This window comes from Poecilia reticulata, linkage group LG10 (genome assembly GCF_000633615.1).
Source record: "Poecilia reticulata strain Guanapo linkage group LG10, Guppy_female_1.0+MT, whole genome shotgun sequence".
NCBI lineage: Eukaryota > Metazoa > Chordata > Actinopteri > Cyprinodontiformes > Poeciliidae > Poecilia > Poecilia reticulata.
This window is the reverse complement of record NC_024340.1, coordinates 13160191-13185049: the sequence shown is the minus strand read 5'-3', so window position 1 is coordinate 13185049 and position 24859 is coordinate 13160191. Positions and strand designations below refer to the sequence as shown.

The 24859-nt window shown below is 36.2% G+C and overlaps 1 protein-coding gene across 3 annotated transcripts in view; it reads right to left on the bottom strand.

Moving 5' to 3' along the window:
• The window catches only part of arhgef37 (Rho guanine nucleotide exchange factor (GEF) 37), a 29639-nt gene extending 5194 nt beyond the window's left edge, over positions 1-24445 (bottom strand). Inside the window, exons 1-15 of one of the 3 annotated variants that reach the window (XM_008420860.2) lie at positions 24327-24445; positions 19340-19542; positions 18932-19025; positions 14525-15015; positions 11512-11641; positions 10908-11055; positions 10622-10821; positions 9957-10087; positions 7953-8057; positions 6865-6978; positions 6550-6719; positions 5298-5445; positions 5078-5206; positions 3762-3957; positions 2916-3085 (exon numbers count right to left, since the gene is read on the bottom strand). In XM_008420860.2, the coding sequence (XP_008419082.1) occupies positions 2916-3085; positions 3762-3957; positions 5078-5206; positions 5298-5445; positions 6550-6719; positions 6865-6978; positions 7953-8057; positions 9957-10087; positions 10622-10821; positions 10908-11055; positions 11512-11641; positions 14525-15004 (2121 nt within the window). In that variant the 5' untranslated portion in view covers positions 15005-15015; positions 18932-19025; positions 19340-19542; positions 24327-24445. Of the gene's footprint in view, positions 1-2915; positions 3086-3761; positions 3958-5077; positions 5207-5297; positions 5446-6549; positions 6720-6864; positions 6979-7952; positions 8058-9956; positions 10088-10621; positions 10822-10907; positions 11056-11511; positions 11642-14524; positions 15016-18931; positions 19032-19339; positions 19543-24326 lie in introns of those variants that run through there. The other 2 variants (XM_008420862.2, XM_017307260.1) reach the window with 2 other exon arrangements.
• Between the last annotated feature and the right edge of the window lie 414 nt (positions 24446-24859).

The following is a 24859-nucleotide window of genomic DNA, read 5'->3' as shown; positions in this document are numbered from 1 at the left end:
TATTGATCGGCATGAAATGCTTATCCTGTGATACGTTTTTCACTCCAGCCCTAGTCCAGAAATATTCTTAACTCTTTACTGCTTTTTAAGCATCTTTTTTATGTTTTGATAAATTTGTACTAAGCAGTTCTTTGCTAATTCATTTAAGAGACACCTTTTCAAGCAGCTGAGAAAAAAAAAAAACAGTAAGCATGAGAAAAACTACACACTTTCTACAATTCGTCATTGTGATATTCTCTGGAAAGGTTAAGCCCACTAGTTATGTCTTGACAAATCCCAGCTCATCACCCCACGCTCACACATCCACAGACCGAAGGCTTCCTAATGAGCCTCGTGTTGGTATGACAGAGCGACCCACCAGCACTAATAGCAGAGTTTAGGTGGCTGCTCGATGTCATTAACAAACCCTTCCCAGCAGCTCACCTCTGGGCTACAACATCCGTTCTGTCCCGACAGTCCACACCAATTACCATTTAATTAGAATTTTGCCAGGCAGCAAAAGGAAGTAGGAAAAAAATGTGAAGGTACCATGTCTGTGGGCTGAAAAGATATGCACATTGAAGAGAGAGAGAGAGACAGAGAGAGAGAGAGAGAGAGAGAGAAAGAGAGAGAGAGAGAGAGAGAGAGAGAGATCTGCTGCAGCTGAATTTAAGAACAAGAGAAATAGTCAACATGTGCACGTGGTAGTAACAAACATGTTGCTGCTTTTGAATCATCTAGGATGTATAGCAACAGTTTTTCTCTGAGATTTTTGAAGGAAATTTGTAAATATAATAAATAATTGCTGTGAAGAAGTGAAGATTTGGTAATAGATCCATAACTTGATGCAAGTTTATAAGACTGACAAGCTAATCTCCTCATTTTCAAGACTGATCTTTTATTAAAGAAATCTAACAACACGAGGTGAATTTAAGAAGATCAGAACGAAATGTGTTGCTTTTTGAGCACTGGAACAAATATTGCAATTTTCTGAGAATTATCTATACAGACTACTGCTGCGAATGCGTTTTAAACAGCTTCTGATCTTAATGTATCCCACTGATGCATATTTCACACATACAGTAATAAGCAAAAAGGTCAGATATAATAATTTTGTCAATTTGTCTTTTAAATAACTATTATTTCATCTGTCTAAATAAACGATTTGATTCATCTTGGTAGCAAAACAATTATTTTTGTTTAAATCCGGCAGTAAACTCCAGATTGTTTGAGAGGAAGAAGAGCAGAGAGACGGATCAACTGGCCAGAGAAGTTTCAGGATATTTTTTGTTGAGTAAAAATCCTCAATGTTGCCTTAAGCTAAACTGTTAATGTTTACAGTTCGCAACATTTTAGATCCTGAAAAGTTTGTCTTGAATGGATCCTGCTCTGGGTTGCTACAATTTCTCCAGTATTTTCAAACTCAAGGTTCTTCTGATTTCCATTTATTGTAAATAAGATGCTTATTGAATTTTCTTCCAACTCCACTTTGAAACAAACTTTTGACACAAATAACATATTAGAACTCTCTAATGGCAGGCTGGAAATTCTCTTCTCTAACAAATTAAGCTGCAGTGAACATCAGTATTGTTGATACACACATCACACTGCTGCATGAAATCCCAAAGCTTGTGACCAGAAAACAGTGTGTGGGTGTCTGTAGCATGGTCAGGGTGCAGGTGTGAAGGCTGTGAGCAGATTCTGGTTTATGGAGGATGCAGGAAGGCAAAACCATCAACATACCGTAGGTCATTGGAGCAATTACTCATTTTTACCAGCATGACATATCTCACATGTGCATAACTCACCATCTCCACACAAACACACACACCAATAGGAGTCACTCATGTACACACTCCTATAAACCATCCCAAATGTAGTATTCTGACACTCCATCTCTCAGTCGGCCGGTCTCAAATGTAAATCAATCGGACAACATGCACACATGAGGAGAGAGGAGCTTTATCTCCGCCTGCAGCTCTGCATCGCATAAATTAACTGGCAACCGACTTGCAAGGTTAAACAGCTAATTATGGAAGCATCCATTAATAACACACGTGCATTCAGGCACCCAGGCCTCTCTGTGCAATCACTGACTTACCATCACTGATCAACTCTTAACTTAGCTGCCCTCTCTTGTGAAAAAGTGACTCAATTTTAAAGAAAAACACTAACGATGATAACAAAATACACTTAAGCTGATCCTCATTAAGAAGGATTTATAATGATCAGAGTGCACGTTTAATCTTATGAACCAATGAATGCTTTCATTGCAGAGAGCTGTCGCAAGAGAAAGCAAAAGATCTGAGACGATCGTTCGTTTTACAAAATTAACGAGCCTTTCAAATTTTGGTGTCAGAAAATTTTAATCTCATCGACGTGACCAGAGGTCTAAGCCACAAATATCTGAACAGTTTTCTTTTCAGGAGCTTAGAAATTAATATAATATACATAATATAACCAGTGTCCTCCAGCGGTTAGCATCTGGTTGCTGTAAGATAATGTTAGATTTCAGTCTATGAAATCGTGTTTGAAATCCTGAGCAAATAAACACTGAGCTAATATAATAGTTCATCAAAACATGAATTTAAGATGAACCTGTCTTTAGTAGTTCATAGGCAGCAATAACACACTTCTTTCACATTTTTCATAACTTGAGACATGAGCTGCAGGTCTAAACAGCAAACATTTAGCTGTTTAGATGTGCAGCTAAATCTCCTGAAATATGCCTTTTAATATATTACTTATAAACAACTAAAACCCTCCCGACCCCACTAAGGGACAAGGGTGCGAGAAAAGGGATGGATGGATAAACAACTGAACTATGTTATCCAAACAAAAAGTAGAGGAGCATCAGACACACAAAAACAGAAAAAAAGCACTACAAATGAGGTAAATTTGTGGAATCGGTCAAAAAAAGTAAAATTGTGAATTACCTGGAATAAAGGCTGACTTGTGACGTGGATGACTTGGGGATCCGGGATGCAGGAGTGTCTCCTGAACGCCATCATGTTTCCCGGCGTAGGAAGGAATGGCGAGGGGGGCGGGTCCTCTGCTGCTTGGTGATAGCGAATGAGCTTTGATGAAGGAACATAACCTCTCTTTGCTGAAAAGACACAATTTAAAATGTCATAACATTAATAATTTCTTCTAAAGAAGATCTAAAACATATGTTTTACATTTATTAAGGTCTAAAGACAGTCAGACGGAAATAAATAATCAGCATTTGAGTTGTTAACTTGCAATAACCTTAATAATACATTTAAAAGTATCAATTTTATTAAAAATTGTAAAAGCTGACATTCTTAAATTAACAAAAGATGGCCAAATTTAACTGTTTCTTTATGTCTCTTGTTGGTGAATTAGATTTTATATAGGAAATTTATCCAACGCAATATCAATATTTTAATTGCTAATAATAAGAAAAAAAACAATACATTTAATTAATTCCATGCATTAAGGAATTAAGAGCCTTAATGCAAGGCTCTTAATTGAAAAACATGTATTTTCATTTACTAAGTTAGATGTCCAAATTATTGTTGTGTAATAAAAGCAACCCATTAGTGTAATGTGTAAAGTCAACCAATAGGTGGCAGCAGAATACTAAAATAAAAACTACAAAAAAATCCCAAACATCCCTTTAAAACTTGACCACAGCAAGAAACCACTTAAGCACTCTGTGCTTCTTTTCTCAATTACATTTTTTCACCAGCTTAATTTGTTACATTTTTTCATTTCTAAGCCAGTCAAGATTAAACGTTCTTGATAAAAAGAGTCTTTACCTCCTGAGTCAACCAGCCACCTCCGTTTGTCTCCGCGGGTGTCGAACTCGCTGATGAGGGCAACAAACTCCCCCTTGGTCAGGTTCAGGTCGAAGTCCCGGGTTCCCACCACCGTGTTTGTGACCTGGAAGATCTTACCGGAGCCGTGCTTATCTGTTAGCTGCTGCAGGCGCCGCTGACACGACGGGCTCAGAGGCTAAAAGAATAGAAAAATACACACATGAATAAAAAACATCAATTAGAAATTAAGTGAATAGACCAACATATAAAATTGTTTCAGGCATTTTGAAAGATTTTAATACTATTGCATGTGGTTTTTAGCTGTACTGAAACAGAGCAGTCTAAAAAGGTCTGAGCAGGTCAGTGAGTAATGATCACACGTAAATGACCTAAAGCCATAGGTCTCATTGTTCCGACTCTCCTGTGACTCAAATACTTTCAGCAAAACTTGTTGGACTTGTTCTGTTTCTTTATAAGGTATGTTTCCTAAGCTTCAAACAAAACATGACGTTTACATTCCACTCTCTTAAAAGGTATTTTCATGCAAAGTTGTTTGACAAGTTTTAATTAGTATGATGAGCAAGTAGAACAGCAGGAATTACAGCCAGCTGTGACTAAGGAAAAGTAAAGTATGTAATTATCACATATAAATGAGCAGCGATTTGAAGTTTTGAGCTTCATTTGATGCAAGATATAAATCAGATATAAATCATCTGTAGCTGTTTTTCCTATCCCTCAATTCCCAATTATGGGAATAACATGCTAGCTTGGTAGCAAAAATGAAGCATCTGTGAAGTGTTTTTATTTTTAAGCAGTTATGAGGCACAGTGACAAAACCTTCAGCTGCTGCTGCTGCGCAAGTTACTCAACAGGTTGTTGCTAGGTAACCAAAGAGTGAGTGAGTTACTAGGCAACCAAATAGTGAATGAGTACACCTAGCTTAGCTAGCCATGAGATTGGCTAAAGTCTGTCCTTTGCCTACATCCCCCAGAATGCTGTGCAGTTCTGGATAGGAGTATCATATGTATTACCTACTGATACTGATCACGTGTCTATTGTGATAAAGACATTGTTATTTTTTTTATTTTTTATTTTGCCAGTGCTAATTATATAAGGTTAAACACACCTAAAAAAACGAATGCACCCTCCATACCCTTTGGACTAGACGTAGATTTCTGACCACAATATTTTATGTTTCAGCTACATTGGAGATGTTATGTTGCTGAGCTGTATTAGCATAAATATATTAGTCACCAAAGAAAATAAGAATTATTATTAATGAATAATAATGAAAAAATTAATTATTTTATTTCAACCTGGACAGCTGGAGAATTAAGGGTTTCTTGGACACTTTGGCATAAAATGTCCAAATTCCTCGCTCCTTCAAGCACAGCAGTCTCTACCCACTCCTGGAATTCCTTTGGATGATAGGAACTGTGAGGAAGCTGCAGATGGAGAACATCAGCGTCAATAAGTATTAAAATATCAAATATTTGCTTAGTTAACAGCATTATTATTAAGTATGGAAGTTTGTACCTGTAGTGCAAAGCCTTGAAAGAGCTGCTCCATGTCTGCAGCGAGGTCTCTGTGCAAGCAGCTGAACGTCCCCAACATTCTCCAGATCATCTGCAGAGCGAGACCATTAAAGCGAGGAAGCTCGTTGAGGAGCAATGTGTTGATTGTCCTGGAAGTGAGGAGGGAAGGGGAAGAAATGTGGCTTTCAAAACTGGAAAATGGCAACAAAAAAATGTAATTCAATACCAATCTGACAGTACAGCAGAAGAAAGCGGACATGTTGTACTCAGACCTACGTTTGCGTGGATGATGAAGTATTTTGCTATAATGTTATGTTTCAAGGAAAGAGGTGGACCCTTTCAAACCTGCGAACATCGTTACAGTATAAGCAGAAACATGATGTTGTGTTGGTGTTTGCTGCAGAAGGAACTGGTGCACTTTAGGAAATAAATGGCTCCATGAGCAAAAACCATTACACTGGAAGATTAAAACAACATCCAAAGAAATCGCCCCAAAAAGATAAAGTTTGGGGCAAAAATAGGTCTTACAAATGAACAACCCCAAGCATAACATCACATCACTAACAGAGTGGCTCAAGCTCAAGGACATCAAAATCTGTTTTTAAGTGGCTGTTGCAAAAATCTGATCTCAATTCAGTAGAAAATTTGTGAGAAGAGTTGAAATGTGTGTAAGAAAGGTGACAGGAAAAAAGTAACATAAATCTAAAGACTGAAAATCTTGTAGAAAGACATCCAAATGTCATCCATTTTTAAAGGAAGGTCAAACAGTAAGGAAATGCATGTGGACTTCTGTATGTAAAGAAACTTAAAGGAAACTTTCTCAATATTTATTCTGGTATTTAGCAAATATTAATAATTCTTGTGATCCTAGCTTACTTAAAACAGCAAATGTTTTTCTTAATTTAAAGTCAAGCGGAAGCAAAAAAAAAAAAAAAAGTAATTTTTTCCCCAATGTATATAAATATCTGGTTTTAACTGTACGTAAAGCCAAAATGACCAGCAAAACTGAAAAAGTAGGAATTTTGACATGAAACATTCTAATGGTGATTTAGATGTTTTAGTCTGAATCCATAATCTGCAGATTTTCTTTCCACGTTGTAGCAAAAAGGCTTCTGGACGCCATATATCTGAGAGAAAATGTGTTCCTGCCTTTTTGACATTATTTATAGTTTAGCTAAAAGTGAATTAACTTGGTTACAATATTTACAACTATCAGCTGGTAAATTAACTCCATTTTATTTGTGTTTCGTTACTTGTATGCGTTGGCCACAGCCTGTTCCTCGTAGCTCAGTTTGGGTTTTCCCTCTATCACTTCATAGTCAAGCAGCTTGTGGAGTCGTTTTCTAATCAGGTTCTTCGGTCCCACCAGGAGGTCCCGCAGTTCACAGAGTGGCTTGTGAATCAGGGTCCTCATCCTTTTTTCCTGAAAAAAATGGCAAGAGTTAAAGCTGACGTTAAACACTTCTTATATCATGTATCCAATATTGAAAACTTTCAGAATTGTCTATTTATTTGATTTGATTTTGACATTTTTCTGTGATTACTCTAATGTCCTTGATATGACTTACAAACATTGGAAGGATCCACTGTCTGAGTGCAGTGTGGATCTCCTTGTAGCAAACAGGGGCCTTTTCACCATCCATGTCAAAGTCAAACTCTTCTGTCTTACATTCCAGGAACCTCTGCAGAGCAACAAGTAAACATTTAAATCTTAATTGGTTTACTTAATTATGTTTCTGTGAAGAAAAAAAACATTAAAAGTTTGAGTAGTTACTGAAGCAACAAGCTGTAAGGGAAGAAATAAAATAAAAAATCACTTTGAAAGTAATAATGGCCTTGTTGTAAAATAATATTTCTGGTAAAATACATGCAAGACAGAGAATGATGAAAAAACAGAAAAACAGATAAGTAGGGAGAAAATGTTAAACAAGAAAGAAAGGCATAGGACAAAAATTACGGGAAATTAGGAGAATAATTTTAGACCTTAAAACACTGGACTCTAGTGTGTGACCTAAAATGAGCTCCTGGGTTTACTCAGTGTGACTCAGATGGCAGCAGAAACATGTTTATTCATATTAAACTTCTCCAGCCACTGCAACTGGACTGGAAAGTTCCAGTATGTGAGTCAGTTGGTCCACTTTGAGCTTCAGAAATGAACATGTGGTACTTTCTCACTTTTAACTTAAATTATTTAGATCAATGGGAATCATCTCAATCTGATGGTGTCATATTGACAGATTGAAGGAGTGGAAAACAGTAAAAATAGTCAAAATAGCTATAAGGAAAATGTATTTCTAAAAATATTTTCAAATAATTCTCAAATGGTAAATGAGAAATGACACGAAGCAGCCTGGAGGAAGGTAAGTAGATTATGTGTTAGGGATGTGATGACCTATCAGTGTCACTGTAAACAAAGAAACACATGTTTTACATTCGGTTTCTGTCTGGCAGCTAGATTTGGTCAACGGCAAACAACATTCCTAGGAGATAATAAGGGGTTATTATGCCCAGGATCCACTGCATGAAAGGAAAAGTGTATGTCTAATATATGTTAATCTTCCTGCCTCAGTGACACACATTATAATAATTAGCTTTATTCTTATGGAGGACAAAGTAATTACACATTTCTACTTTTATTTGTCTATGGTAGACTTACCTGTAGGTGGAAAAGGTAAGTTTCCACATTCTCCAGAAGCACCAGGATCCCATATTCCAGAATGTTAAAGAAACCTTCAAGGGTATCAAACTCTTCATCCACCAGCTGCAAAATAACACAAGAGGAGAAATACGGTAAAATGTGCTTGAGTGCATGACAGCAATAATATTTGTTTATTGTTCATACAAGTCAAGAGTCCACAACCTTCAGAACTGAAAGAGGCATTTTGTCCTCAGTCCTTGTTTAGAAATTATTGTTGTTTTAAAAGATTGTAACACAATCTTTTAAAACATAGACTGCTTATCATTTTTTATAAATATCTGCGAAAGAAAATTTGCTTTCATGCTTAAAGAAACATGATTTTATTTCTGTTTTTAGATTTTAAAGCACAGAAAGACAACATTTTTGCAGCAATGAAAATGATGCAATCCAGGATGGATGATATTCCTGAAAAATGAAGTTTATTTTTATACATTTAGTGTCTGTGCAATGTGAGATCATTTTTGGTTGGCCACACAATTTTGCCCTATATAAAATTATTACTGATTTTGAAAGCATACAAATTTCACACCTAATGACCAAAATGTAGATGAAAAAAATTGTACTAACTTCTTGTGTAAAATTACTGCAATTATTCATCAAATTATCTATCAAAAAACTAACAAATTGATCAAACCTGGTATGAAGAGCCACTAGTGGCTCAAGAGCTGCAGGTTTCAGACATGATGAACAGTTATTAAAGTCACCTGTTTGCAATTCAATGCATAGATATTAAAACATTAAAACAGGGTTGCAAAAGGTAGCTGCTTTAGGTTTTAAAAAGAAATAGTGTTGGAGTTGCAGCCAGTCCACCACTGTTGCCAAACAGATGCTGAACATATTGGGGTTACTATAGCAACTGTGATTTTGCAGATGGAGCTGAAAGGCCGTTATGGTTTGTGGCATCTTCCCCTGATGTAACCCGAGCTTTTTTTCCCACATTTTGTCATAAAGTAACATCACAGGATCCATTTACTTATGTTAACGGTACGTACTCAAAATAATTACTTTGGATGCATAAATATAGCTGCTCAATATTGTAAGAAGTTGGGCTTACAATATGCACTAATCATTCATTCTTATAACAGCCTGGTCAAGCTTTTATTCACAATTGTGACATGTATAATGTATGCAAGAGTGATTTTACAAATATGTTACGAATATTTGTGAAGTCTGTTTTTATTGTCCTTCTTGTAGAACTTCACACGCCATGATAATCTTTCTCTTCCTGAGCAGAAATGATACTTTGATTATGCAGAGAAAAGTCACACAAACAAGCCATATTTACATCTATTTAAATGATCGGATGTCATAGAAAAAAGTCCTAATATTGCTAAATCCATGTTGAATTCCTCTCCAGGAGTAGATTTGTAACTCTGGTGTGCAAACATAAGTTTCCACCTGCAGGGTGTGTTTCTACAAATGCTATGCTTGTGCAAACTTAAACCACCACATCCACGGTGTTTTCATGCTCTTTCCCTTTAAAGCTGCTCTGCAAAGTGTTACAAATAACTACAATCAAGCAATGCTCTGATGTGTTATGCTTTTTTGTCCAACCAAACCTCAGAAACTTTGTTATTATTTTAGATTCTGCCATCTCATTCAAGTCCCATTCTGGTGGGTTAATCAGAAACTTCTTTTTCCAGATACGAAATATTTCCAAGCTGGATTGGAGATGATTATCCAGACTTTTATTTTATAATGTTGGCTCAATAACAGGCCAGTTCATACCTTTCTCTTGTGGATCATTAACTACTGAGGTGCAGCTAGAGATAAGGTGTGCACAGGTAGAGGTATTTTACTGCTTCGAGGCCATTTGTTTTTAAATGACCCTCTCATGTGACCCTCCCAACCCACAAGGAGCAGCCCAACCTTGTGGGTTGTGAGAGAGCAGCCCAACCCACAAGGTTGGGCTGCTCTCTCTCTAATACCTGTTGTGGTACTGGAAGTCATCTTGGTTCCTACCTTTGGTGCCATTCCAGTCTCATGTTTGATGTACTGACTGAACCTTGCGGTCTTCTTTGCGATGCTGTGCGTGCTGAGCCGGTTGATCTTGTCCATAATGGTCAGGTTTTCAGTCTTCTTGTATTTATCAGCTATAAAACATTAGGAACAATATCTCACAGCTTCTTTTATAAATGTTTAAAATTAAACTTGGATAAATCTTCGCGATTCTTTTTCTAGAACATTACAAAAGTATCTAATAGTGCCTAGAACGTCTGCATTTGCTGTGCAACAACTACAAATTTAAATGCATTTTATTGGGGTTTTATGTCATAGTCTAAAACATTCAGAAGATGAAGTTATCATATGTATTCAACCCTCTTTACTCAGATACCTCTAAATAAAATCTAGATATTTGTCTAGTTTCTAGTGCAAATATTTTAGTACACTTGAAATAAGACCAAACTGAACTTTAAGAGCTTGTTTTAATTCAAAAATTCCTAAATACTGATGAAAAAGTATTCATATATGTCTTTATCCACTCTCACTGCTTGAGCTATTTTGTAAAGAAGTATCAGTTAAAACTTCATAATTATGAGCTACTTTATGTAGGTCTTTCATATAAAATCCCAATAAAATACAGTAAACATGTGGAAGTGACAAAATACACTGCAAAACTGTCTTACCAACTTCTCTGAACCGTTTGTACTCATTGATGTTACAGTTCAGGGCGATGGAGGTGTTAGCAGTCTGCTCCAGGAGGGCGTACGCTGGGTGAGAGGGGTCTGTGTGCTTCTGGATGGTCTGCAGGAGGAGAGGGTATCGCGCAATCCGCTGCACTGGCATTACCAAGAAGAAACTCAGAGAGGTGGCATTGACTTCAGGTCTGGGGTGGAAAAAAAGGAAGATTATCTAACTTTAATGAAAAAGAAGCACTCACTATTAAAAGGCAGCTTGCTACTTGAAACTCACGCTGCTGATTTTACGACTTTAATAATGTCACTCCAAAGTGTCTCGTTCTGTTTGTAGTCGTTCTCCACTAACGAGATATGATTGTAGTTCCACAAGTATTCTTTGTATGCTGCTTCGATATCAGAGGAGAGGCTGAGGAATGAAGCACCTGCCAGGAAAAACAAAATGCATAAGTATGCATAAGATAAGATGAACAATAAGGTAATTCAACTGTTACTAACTTCTTTTTTTAATGGTTGAGAAAAAATACATCTCATGGGAATATGTTAATTACAGCACTCTATAATTACTGCCACTCCTCTGTATGCTCTGACCTTAGAAATGTTGCAAGAGAAAAAAAGGATTGTACAAACTAAACCACCAGCATGCAGTAAATTGTGGAAGATATTTCAGTTGACAAACAAAAATGCATGAAAACTATCCCAGGAAGAACATCTTTCAACTTCTCATCTTTCAACCTTTCAAAGTTTTATACAGTAAATCTTTGGGCACCATGTTCTCACTGAAACTGTCCAATACTTAGGAGAACAGTCTCACTGTAATATGAACATATTTCTCTTCGAATGTTGCTTAATTGGGAACAACAAAGGTTTGGGTGACTTACAGAGATTTTCTAGAAATTCTGGGCTTTGAGGCTTGAGCTGCTTCTGCTCCAACTTGCTGAGGAGGCGGCTCGACACATTCATCACCTCCTCTGTGTACAGAAACAGACTGTCCAGGTTTGGTGGCGGAGGCTTTGGAGAATATGAGATGAAAACAATTTTAAAAAACAAATAAAACCCTGATTAACTTTTCTATGCTGCAGAATTAGAAAAGCTTGAGATATGTTGCATATACATATCTTGGTTTAAATATGCTAAACTATTAAAGTCATAAATTATCCTCCTTATTGTAGCACGGACACAATGTATGTCTTGCAGTTTTTTCTTTATGCACTTTTAAAAAGCTGGTGAACATTACATCTACATAGCCATGTACTTATAAGACATAGAGTTATTGGCTAACAAATAGAGTGGTTGGTTCCACTTTTATTTAGGTGATACAGTAAACGAGACTAAATAAGATGCATGCCACAATTTTAAGATTTTATGTGAATAAAATCTTTCCACTTTGCTTTGCTCTGTCATGAGTCACTTTCTAAAACAGATGGAAGTAAGGCCAGTAATTGTGGTTCCAAATGAGCAATTCTAGTTCTAAGTTTTGGTTCAGTTGTGTCTGCAGAAAACTAGTTTGTCTACTTTGCTGGCCAGTTATTATCAAGATGAAGGTGACGGGGAAAGTGTACCGTGGAAATGTGGAAGAACAGCAGCCACGCTTCATTACACTTAGTTCAGATTGTATTACTGCACAGTCTAAATCTGGAGATGTCATGCATGTTTTCAACTGAATGCATGACGTCGTTTCATGGTTAATGAAGTAATTTTTAGTTTAAAAACAAATAGATAGATAGGAATTGATAGCGGAAGCTGGAAAAACATGTTGTCCCTCTCCATTTCAGTCAACTGAGAGCAGAGTGGGCACAAACCCTGGCAGCAAACAGAACAATGTGCATATTTCTAGAGAAAACAGGAGACTTATCTGTCAAACAATGGCTGTATTTATGTGGCTGTTTTCTGTTTCCAGCTCCCCTCATCTCTGTTGCCTCGGCTCTGTCCCTCTCCATCCTTTGTCCATTGTCATCTAAATGTATTTTTATGCCTTTCTCACAGATTTCTTTCATATTTTATTCCCAGAAGACAAATCTTCACTAAAACGTAATGAATCCACCAGATAATTTCATTGCTTTACAAGCACTGCGAGGTCTTTTCCTTTCCCGCTCATTCTCTTCCTTCATCTTCAGGCTCATCCATCACCATATGAACCTTAATATCATTATGTTTTATGAGGCTTCATTTCATTACTGCGGGAAGAATAAATTATTATTTTGCTGTAATACGCAATTCCTCAGGGGTAATGAAAAGCTGAAAATGGCAAGTCATTAGGAAGCTGCAGCAGAGCTTTGGGATTGTGCACAGCAACTTCAAAATAAAATTATTTTTGGGTTATTATAGCTTAAAATCAACTTTTTACCCACCCCGTTTGATATATTTGTACATTATTGGAATGCAAAAAATGTAACTAGGCTGCTGGATCCTTAATACTCAAACACAGCATTTGCTAATCAAATAAAGTAATAAAATTAATGGATCACGGATAATAAAGCAGTTATGGAAAGTAATAATAAACAGTCATTCATAAATGATCAGACCCTGGCATATCTAGTAAGGTAAATCTACATTAAAACTCAGATTTAATTTGAAAACCAGTCCACTTTGGCTTGGTGGTCTTCTCACTACAATAAACAATAAACAAACAATGTTTCTAGATTTCCTGCAAAGTAAATCATTATTCAGATCTATAATTTCAAGGCCCGAATAAAAAAGAGGAGAGTATAAATCACTAGATATCAGGTAATTTAAGATTCCTACAAGAGATGAGTAATTCAACTAATAGTTACAGAATGCAAATTCAAATTGTTCAGATTTTCCTGATTAGACTTATTTACAGCAAAAGTTTTCGATTAATTTAATTGTGGATTTGGAATAATGTAATATGAGAGAAAATATTAGATCAGTCGTCCAAAGTGTGCCAAGATGGGTCACTTTTCTCTCCAGATATCGCCTCACGTCAGCCACCCATCCCAAGTGTAAGTAGATCCCGGACAAATGTTAGATTTGAAAAGGATCTAAGAGTTTGCTTTTTTCACATATACATGTACAATTACATAAACTGTCTAAATGTAACTAAAACTATAACACTTCCCATGACAAGAAAGAAACCTGATAGAAACTGAACCAACATCTGTCTGTCTTTTAGCAAAATTTCACAGGAAGAAAGTTTTAATGCAGCCAAAGTATTTGTTGGGACCTTTTGTCTTCCCAACTGTAAGTTGGTAATTATGTGAATGGTTGGCAGTAAAATGTTCAGATTTTACAGCTTTCAGAAAACAATAGTATAAACAGAGGTGAGTAGAATACAAAAAAGTACAAGATAGCCAACCAAGAAATTACTCAAGTAAGAGTAAAATAAGTATTTGATAAAAATGTTACTCAAGTGCTGAGCAACAGATCAAAGCATCAATCATTTAAAAATATCAATCATCAGACAGACCAAGATACAAAGTTACGAGGAAATGTTGGTATTTTAAAGACCAAAAAGAAAACCACTTTATATAAATATCATAAGTATATATAAGTACTAAATAAAATCAAGCAAAAGAAACATTTTTCCAAATCAGTTTCTCTCAATAAAAACTGATGAAACTTTAAGGATAACTGCAGGTGTGTGTTTGTGTCTGGTGGAGTTTTGGTTAAAACATGTTCGTCCGTCATTCAATGAAGTTACTCACAGATGTTAAAGTATCCAGAAATTATGAAGCAATGATACTTCATAATAAAATTAGTAAAAATACTCCTGAAAGTACATATTTATTAAAATAGTTACTCAAGTAATTGCAAGAAATTACTTCTATGGCTGTAACCAACCCCAAATGTGAATAATCTATATTCCCTAGTCTGTTTTGATTATCTTTATCACTATGTTGTATAAAAACGTAGTTACATGCTACTTATTCTTACCTGGAGGTTGTTCAAACTGTTCCTGATATTTACAGTGCAGATCCGCAGCATTTTGAGGTAACTCTTCTCCGACTGGACCAGCTCTTCGATGGCCATCATCTGTCTCTGAGCTTGCCTCTCTTTTGCTGCCGCTTCCTCCTCTTCACTCTTCTTCTTGGCTTCCTCTGCCAGCCTCTCCTTTGACACCAAGGTCTCCTCTGAGAAACTGTCCTCTGAGGGAAATCTTAAACGTATTTGATGAGAGCCTGCATCTGCAAGTTCTGAGGAATCAGTAGTTGGTTTAAGCACTAAATCTTCTGCAGTCTCCTCTTCAGAGCTAGCATTGTCATATTCAACTTGATTGTCCTTCTCTTTATTTCCACTTTCCTTTGTTTGATTTCTCTTGACAACCTTCTTCACTGCACCTGAATAGCGAAGAGGAGTAGAGGCTGATTTGTGGAGTTTGAAGGGCGATGGGTTTGGTCTACCGGACACTTCCATGATGGAGATCGCTGTCAAGGAAAAACACCATAAGCCTTCTTAATGTATTTTATACACATTTTATTGTTGTCTTCAACATTTAAAAAATAATAAAATACTTTTACTAGAGACCTCGTAATCATTAAAAAGATCCAAAAAATTATGCAACTTCAAACAGTAAATCTCATCTTTAAACAGACTGTAAAAATATCCTAAATTTATTAACAATGAGAAACATGGATGTTCATATTCAGAACTTTAATCATGTTTTACTGAAATTATCAGACTTACAGAAGCCCAATAATGTCCAAATATTCAAAACTTTGGCCCAGAAAATCTAAAATACTACCTTATACTAAATAAGACACTGAGACCTGTTTTGGAAGTTGAACCAATCCCAACAATCATAATCCAAGTCGTTTTAAATGATGGGTATCATAGTTCAGAAGTACACTCCTCTACCAATCACTGTGGTTGGTGTGCAGTCCTTGTGACCAGTTTACACTGGATTATGACCATGCACATTATTTTATTGAGCAAAAGAAAAGTGATTCTGAAGCTACCACTATGTATCAAGAAATAACTTTGTTAACCATTATGGCCTTTTCACAGCTGGTAGCTTGTCATCCTACCTATAAATATTAAATATGACAAAATTTAAAGTAAAATATTTGAAGCAGAAGAACAGCATTTTCTATAGATTTGGTAGCCTCACAATTAACTGCAACTAAACAGAAATATTTTAGAAGCCAGTTTATCAAGAAGACATTTTAAAACAGAGAGTAAGACGGAGAATGATAAGATAATTCTTTAGAAATAAAAGTTAAATTGAAACATTGTCACCAAGCTTTGTTGGAACAGCATATTAATGTTTCTCTGCAGGATCAAACATTTCTGTAGCAGAGGGAACAAAAGTATCTCAAATATCTTGTTAATCAAGAATGTGGGTTGCAACGACAACATTAACAAGGAACGCAGATGAAATGTAGTGTGTTATTTTAGTGAACTTTAAAGGTAGGGAGTTTTTAATTACTTTTAGCTGAAAGGGTAAACTATAATTGTACAACTGGATTTGGGCTTGTATCGTAATTGAAACAGACACAAACATACTCAGACAGCAGCCCTGGATCCATATGCCTTATAATTAACTGAATTCAAGCTGTGTGCTCACAAAGAATCATTTATTTTTGGAGAAAAGAGTGAGACAGAAAATAAATATGCCACCAGAAATCAGTCAATATGTTTATCTGTTGGACAAGAAGTCTGACTCCCGAAAAGTACAGACGACTGAATATTTCTCAGAAAATCACATATGAAAGCAGCCTCACATCCTCTTCTGTGTTTTCACAGCTGAGCCGTCTCAACAGCCCACATCAAAACCTGCATATTTACAATAAAATATGAAACAGCTGTATGCATGGTCTTCATCATTTTTGTAGAGAAGAAATATTGCAACACCAACAGATTTCCAGATGGGGAGGCTGGCTGGACTGTGAACTTATTTTGCATTACAACATCTGCTTCACATCTACTTAACACATCACTAAGGCATCTCTTTAGTCATAATAAATCCACTTTCAATCACTTAGCTGCTACTTTCTGAACGTGACAAAAGAAAGAAAAGTTTATGTAATTGTAACAATTAACTAATGATTTTTTTTGCAACACCGTCACACCTTGTACTGATAATAATAATTCATTTGAAACAGACATTTCTTACTCAGTAACACAGCAGACGGCAAGAGATAACGGGTCATTGTTTACTGGTGACTTCCCTCAAGCATACAGACAGTGGGGAGGTATTGTCATGGATACGCTGAGCTTAAGCACCACTTGTTGAGCCACCAGGAGGCTGACAAGTTGCTTAAAGGGCGATAAATGCTGCCACCAGCGTCACACTATAGCTATTATGCGGTTCAGCTGGATGATCTGTGGTTTTCAGGGGAAAACCTGACAGAGACTTGAGTCTTTGTGATTAAGTTTGAGACAGAGGCAGCTTGTTAAAACATTCAATATCAGAGGATAAGCATTGTTCCACTTTCAAAGCCACTTAGCGTAATTTCTTTGATATCTCGGAACTTATCTTGCAAAACATTAATAATGTATAAATTAAATCATTGACATCTACCTTTTGGAGGCTTTTAAGAGCACATCCCAAAGGAAGGAGAAGACTTGGAATAGTGAGCTTCAGAATGTTATCCGTTTGAGATCTTCCATCTCTACTTATCCATGCACCCATCTTGTTTGCACATTTTCAGCTTTGTTTTCATAAACTATTTGAATTCACAGCTAATATGCAACAACTTCCCATTTATTTTTGTCCAGTTTCTACTGCTAATAGAAACAAAAATTAGACAAAACTTGCAAGTACAGTGATCCCTCGTTTTTTGCGGGGGTTGCGTTCCGAAAACAACCCGCAAAAAGCAAAATCCACGAAGTAGAGTTACTTTTATTTTTTATGATTATTGCACAGCATAATTAAATACTCTACATTGAAACCAAAGAACAAACCTGTTTTCAGGTCAGCGGATGTGCGTGTTAATCAATCGGGCCTCAATGTGATCCGGAGTCATGTCATTAAAGCGTCTCCTCCAACCTGCCCAGCGAGATTCAAGGCTGTATCTACGCCAGAGCGATGGACCTCGTCAAGCGAGCCTCAGGTCGGGTTTTCCACTGATTCTGGCCAGTTTTTTCCAGCAGGCGTTAAAAGTTTCAGTTTCATCTCTTGAATGGCCAATCTGTATTACGTATATTTAAATACCATAACATTATTGGCACACAGGTAGAGAAGAAGCGCAGAGACTGTTTAGCCAATCAGGACGCAGAAGACAATGCACTGTGAAAAAAAACTGCACAAAAAAAAAAAAAAAATCCGCGAAGCAGCGAGACCGTGAAAGGTGAACCGCGTTATAGCGAGGGATCACTGTAACTTTTTATCAAGACATAGGAGCTTCTTTAAGTCAATAATTCTTGAAAATTGATCAAAAATACAAGATCCACTGGCAGATTACTTCACTCACAAGACATTTTCAACCATTACTTCATTGCAAATGTACATGATTTAACTAATCCTGAGACAATATCAATGTTCTTCTCAAATAATAATATAATTCTGATGTATTTCACTCTACTATTAGCATAAATAAATCTCTATAACATAAAACAAGCAATAACATTTAACTTGTACCTTTTAATATTTATACTACGACATCCAAAAAGCCCTGAGCCTCACCAACTGTTAGGTCCTTATTCTGCTTTTGTATTTTGCGAAGTGCAATGAAAAGGCAAAAATAGTTGTGCAAATCATATTTTTCAGATTATTTACACTTGGTGTCATCAAGCATATGGATAATTCAATCACAAGTTTTTTCTTCCAACATTACATGAAATCATGTCAACATGTGCAACTTAAACAACAACTTGTCTTAAGATTTTAGTAACTTAGTTTGCTGCCATCTAATATTTGAACTCATAAATGAATTTCATGATCTCAACAATATCATTAGTCAGACTTTTACATGTTTCAGATTCACTAAAAGTCACAACATTTGCAGATTTGTTTCCGAAAGCTCTAAAGAAATGTAAAGGAAGCATGAACTGCTTGATTCACATGTAGCCAAGCAACCAACTAATGCTTTATTTAGTTTATTCTATGCTTTTGTTGTCATAAAGAGCTCATTATTGAGTCTACAAAAACATTTTAGAATTAAACAGGTATTTGTTTAAAAAAAATACAATGTCATTCAATTTAAATCCTGAATATTCCAGTATGGGGAATGAACTATTTCTATGAAGTTACAATCTAACTCACAAGAATAAAACAGTAAGTTATAAATAATAAAAAGGCCATAAGCTGCACCAATAAAAGTCACCACCATCATCCTGACAATAGCATGCTGTATGACAGAGACCACTACAAATACTAAGAGGTGAGGAGGCTGTCATTACCTTCTGCAAAATCCTGAATCAGCTGCGGTGAACTGAGATCTCCTCTTTTTATCCCGTTGTCCTGAGAATGCTGAGCTGCAGAGGAGAGCTGCTGCTGCATGCAAAACACAAACACACCAGTGTAACTTTCTCCAGTGACTCACACACAGCAGGCTGCTGCTGGGCCTCATGTGGCAGGAGTGTGTGAGTGTGTAGTTTCAACAGGGTGGGAGTTAGGGGAAAAACCTCCTCAGTGTGCAAAGAGAGGGGGATGGGAGTGGAAAGGAGGGTGGGATGGCTATTTTGTAGAGGAAATAGAGGGGAGGGTGGCCACGCAAACACAAACACACATTCACACTCACACACACTCCTGCTGCAGAATAAGCTAAGTGACTGCAGCAGCTGTTCAGAGGAGGAAACTGCACTCACCAAAACTAACAGCAATTGGCAGATCAGTCCTCACACGGGGTCTGAAGGACCAATCAGACGACCCGGTGAGAAGCTTTGTGGGACACTAAGAGGGGCCAATGAAGACAGAGCAGAGAAGTGATTGAAGTTTTCTTCTCACAGGAAACAAAAGCACGGTGGGAAATCCCATCCTCTTCCAATTGCAAAGGGATTGTCTGGAGTTTCTGGTGGATGGAAACAAAAGAAGATTTAAGAGACACTCCTATTTTTTTGTCAGTAAAAATAAATCATTCAAAATATTGTTTCTAATTTATAAAAAAAATAATGAAGACAATTGCAAGTAAATGTATTTTCATCAACAAAATTTCAAAAGTATAAACATAAAAAGGTTTCTGCTCCAACTGTTGCACATTTCTACAAGAAGAAACATATTCAACAGATCATCGTTTTGTTTTCAGACACTGTGAAAACTTGACACAAGAGCTGCAACACATTGTGTTTGAATTTCGGCATTTTAATGTAAAACAAACATTGACGAACGGCTACCTCCTCATATGGACACCAAGATGCACAACTTTACAGTCGATGCCTGTTTATCTTATGCTTAGAACAAATCAATGTGTGGATGTGTGTGAGTGACAAAGTGCCACAACTTTCTCCAGCGGGACAGAAACAAAACAGAGATTTATCTTTGGACCTCTACAGCCAGCAAACAGTTTCAGTTATTACAGCTAGAAACTAGCACTCAGGTCAAAAAAATGGGTGTGGTAAAGGACACAGACCTGAACATTCGGAAACACATAAAGACAGTTACAAAGTCAGTCTTCTATCATCTGGACATTTCTAGGACAACATTCCGTTTTTATACACCAAAAATCTGAAACTGCAAAACTGCTGAAACACTTAGTTCATTTAATCAAGGATAAAAGCCTACCTGTTTAGAGGTTCCTTTGATTAATAACAACGGGAATGTTGATCAATATATTTGATGATCATCATTCTTGATTAATTTGATGATGGTATTCGACAAAATAAAATGTTTATTGCTTGTTTTACAATTGTTGAATTTATTACGTTTCTATCATGTAAAACAAACTTGAAATGACAATTGATGCAATGAGTCTATTAATTCTCGTCTTAAAATTTTTTACTAACCTTCAAAAATTACTGCAAAGTTTAAGAAAAAGAATAATCATAAAGTAAATGCAGTCAGTCAACACAAGTCAGTCAATCCATGTGTTGCTGAGCTTTGGGAAATAACTGGAATGTGGTAGCAGCTTAAGGAAAGTCAGACAGAAGTGAGGCGTTCACCGCAGTCAGATGCTAAGGAATGAGGAAGGATAAAAGACAGAAACTAATCTTATTCAATAGATCAACACGTCTGGGAGGAATGCTGCAAGACTGCATTCTGCATTCGAGACACCTGCTCATCTGAAGCGTAGGTCAAACAAAAACTGGTTGGAAAGGAAAATAAACATTCATCCTTGACTTCATAGTGACCAAACATCCTTTAGAGTCAAAACCTGCTCTTTTAAGAAAATACTCAGGAAAATAACGTCAAAGGTCATGAAATTTCTGAAGTTGTTGTGGTTTAGAAACTTAAAGTCTAATCCCTTTATCAGGTCCAGAAATGTAAAGTACCGGTATGTTGTTTTGGTTTGCTGGTTTCGATATGGTTCACACACAGCAAGTGACTCATACCATGACTAAAGTGGAAAGGTAATTACAAATAATGATGAGCAAAGTTAGACGTGACCAACTTCTCATCTTTATAAGCCAGAGCTGAGCAACCAGCTGTCATCAAGATTTACAGGATGCAGATCACAAGTAAGTGATGGAGGAAACATGTTAGGGGTGGAGTGACACCCGAAATGTAGATCAACATTGGAAAAACTGTGAACTGCTTCATTTATATGTGAGATACACTGAATTTATCAGTTTATTTATTTTACTGTTCATGTTTATTATAGTTCACAGGTACCCCACACAATTTGTTTTATTATAATAAGTTAATTCCTTCAGAACTTTATCTTGTGTCTGTCTTGTGCCGGGATCGTCTGTACTAATATTTCCTATATGTCACTGAATGTGTCTGTTTTACGTGTGTTCCTCGAACGTGCCGTTTTGCGAGCCAGTGTTCTGTTTTTCGTGTGCTTAGGAGCGTTAGGCACCAGGTGTGACAGACTGAGTTTTCTTGCGTTAAGGTAAATAAAACCCTTTTAATTCACAAAGACAACTCCGGACGTCATCTTTGCCTGATCCCAGCAACATATACCTGTTCACTACAGTGGCAAAGTGTTCAATCTTATGTTCATCATTTAGCAACAGTCAAACAAACGGCACATGCACAAGGTGAAAAATGCAAGATCATATATTTATTGCCAAAATAATCTTTCATTTTGTCTCACAAGTTTTTTTCTCCAGCTAAACTTGCTTAGCTTGTTAAATTCACATTGGACTGACTCAGCTAAAAATAATAGTGGCAATAATTGCTTAGACATTGATCCTATCAAACTTCAGTGCTGCAACAGCCTTACCGGCAGTGAGAAGACGACAATTTCACAACTTCCTTCACCCCACAGACAAGTGTTTCAACTTGAGTCATCAGCCAAATATCAGTGGTAAAGGTTTCAACCTCATCGGAAAGAATTTATTCCTATAAGTGTCTTCACCAACTGCAAACTGTTTCATTTATACTCTGTAGTTCCTCTTTAGTTGTAGACTCCAGTTCTGACACAATCTGTTGTTCAGCTTTCTTCCTCAAACTGCAACAAAAGCTGCACAAATCAAAAACCATCAACAGAAAGATGCCATACTGCAGCATGACTTTGCTCACTGTTTTCACACCATAGTGAGGATTCATCTGAACATGTGAACAGTTTCATTGCTGGATACAGCCGGACATGGCCTTCAACTGTATTATTTACAACAAAGGAGGTTCAGGGAAGTTTCTGCAATGAAGAACGATAGGATGTAAACAAATAATTGGAAATAATCTTCTACAGAACAATAAAACACTTCAAATGTTTAGAATTTGAAAAAAAGTGGGGTAAATCTGAATGACCTCAGACATTCAGGACCAAGAACTGTCTGACCTGGAAATGTTGTCTTAGGCAGCCAACAGTAAACATGGGTTCCTTATCCTGTATGTCAAGATGTGATACATTTATCCCCAGAAATTAAAGTCGTTCCCCAAGAAGATCTCTCTGAATTTCCTTTTGGCGGTTGTGAAAGTTGCTTCTCCTGAAACTTTTTCATGAGATTCAGTCTAGTCAATCAAAAAACTGACTGAGTCACGTTTGGTTTTTGATTTTGTGGGAAAGGAAAACCAGCACTTCATTATGTTAACTATCAGCACCACATGTAACTTGATGTGTCCACAATATCAACTATACCCATATCCAACACACAAACTCATTTATTTGCAGAATACTGATGAAGATTTCATCAAATGTTTTTGCAATTTCTCCCCCAAACTGATTTGACAAGACATAGCGGATTCAAAATGTTGTAAACATCTGCATTCTCGTTTCTGAAATATCTTCATACATTACAGGATGGAAGATAAAGAGCCAGTTATGTTATTAATATTGTTTCATACATTTCATGGAATTTTTTTTTTTTTTTTTACTTTGGGTCTTATGCAGATTGAGTAGTCTTACAGCTGGTCATTTAAGATGAAAAACTTTCTCTCCAAAACAAGCAAAGGCCCTTTATTATTAAGTTAATCAGACTCAAGGTGAAGCGTGGCTTTTATAACAAAGAAATAAATTATTTGCACTTGCTGTGTTGTTTCCTGCTTAGTATTTCTGGATAATGGCATCAGCGAGTATGTACTCATCATAATTCTAAATAAGGTTCTTGGGTAATACATTTCCCAAAAACAATATGAGAAATGTTCAAACTAAATGTGAAACTGAAGTGACTTGCAAACCTATTCATACTCCTAGAAATATTTCATTTTCTCAGGTGTATTTCTTTGAGATTTTGAAATGGTGACAGGTGATTTATAAGACTAATTGTTCTGGAATTTGCGTAGAGGTATCAAAATAAATGATTATGAATGCCACATACTAAAATAAATGATTTCCTTCTACTTCACTGTTAGGTACTATTTTGTACTGCTTTATGACAAAAATGACAATTGTGGATTTATGATGACAAGATGTGTAAAAGATTCAAGAGCAAAGCACTAAACAACTTACATAGCCCACATTTAGAGTTTAATTGTAGACAGCAGAATCCACAATGACTGTAGGCACTATAATAGCACATAATTACATATGTGTGATTAGCTTAAGATGACTATTTATTTTTCTGTCATTTCTGTTTGGCCTTTGAAAACCAACTACAGAAGGAAGAACTTAGCATTTAAAGGGTTGAAGAGAAACAAAAACCACAAAGGCAAAACAAATCTAATGTTTTTGTCTACAACCTGATCAACCAGGAATTGTACATTTATGAAATAATGGTAAATTGTAATAACGAGCTCAGATCATTTACGAAAAAAAGAAAAAAAAAACATATCAGAAAAATATCACAGCTTATAAGAAACTATATTTCGGTAACCAGTCAAAATGTACGTTATTTCATTTGATTGTATAGCATGTGAGCAGAAAGATATACATTAACAAATTTCTTACAATCACCTCTATTTTTGTTTTGGTTTTTTACTGTTATATTTCTACCCCGCCGTTCATATGTATGTCATGTGTTTCACGATGTCAACCGTTGACTTACAATTATTTAAAAATAACTTTAAATGAGAGAAGACACGAACAGAAACATCACAGTGTCGTAAAATGTCAAAGTTTTCCACTTCCACGGAGCACAGACTTTTTAGTGGCCCTTTAAAAATCCCCACAATAACATTAACGCAACGCGCAAAGAGCAATAAAAAGCTAAACGCTCCGTTTCGGTGAGGACTGAGGAACACGATCCGTCTGCTGCCTCACCTTCAAGCAAATAAATGCTGAAATAACAGAAAATGTGAAGAAAAGAGTTTTACCATGTTGTTATCTTTCTGTCATCGCGTATTTACTCCAGCTCAGATGTCTGAGGCTCTCCACGTTCCACCTGTTGTCAAAAGCAGCTTGTCAAAACACAAAAAGAACTGGCTAAAGCTACTTCCTGGTTTCCTTACAAAATAAGAGTCCGCTCAAACCTTCACATCCTGTGTCGTTTCAGAATAAGGGAAATTTCATCAATGTAGCTCCTACTGTCTGTTTGATTTAAAAATATATAGAAATTAAATAAAAGCGTTAAGTCTGACACAAAACGAAATAAATAATAGATAAAAGAAATCAATAAGGTGGAAAAAACAGTCTAAAGCTCTGTGTCTGTTGCTTTATCGATATTTTATTCATGATTCACTATTAAACACATCTCCCTATGTCAAACCATTATTTAAAAAATAATTATCAGTAATTTATATCTACTTATTATATATTGGTTCATTATTCTCTCATTTTTAATTATGTAAAAAAATGTGGTAGCATTTTCTGATGGGTTGTAAATTTTTGCATTAAGATCATAGCATAA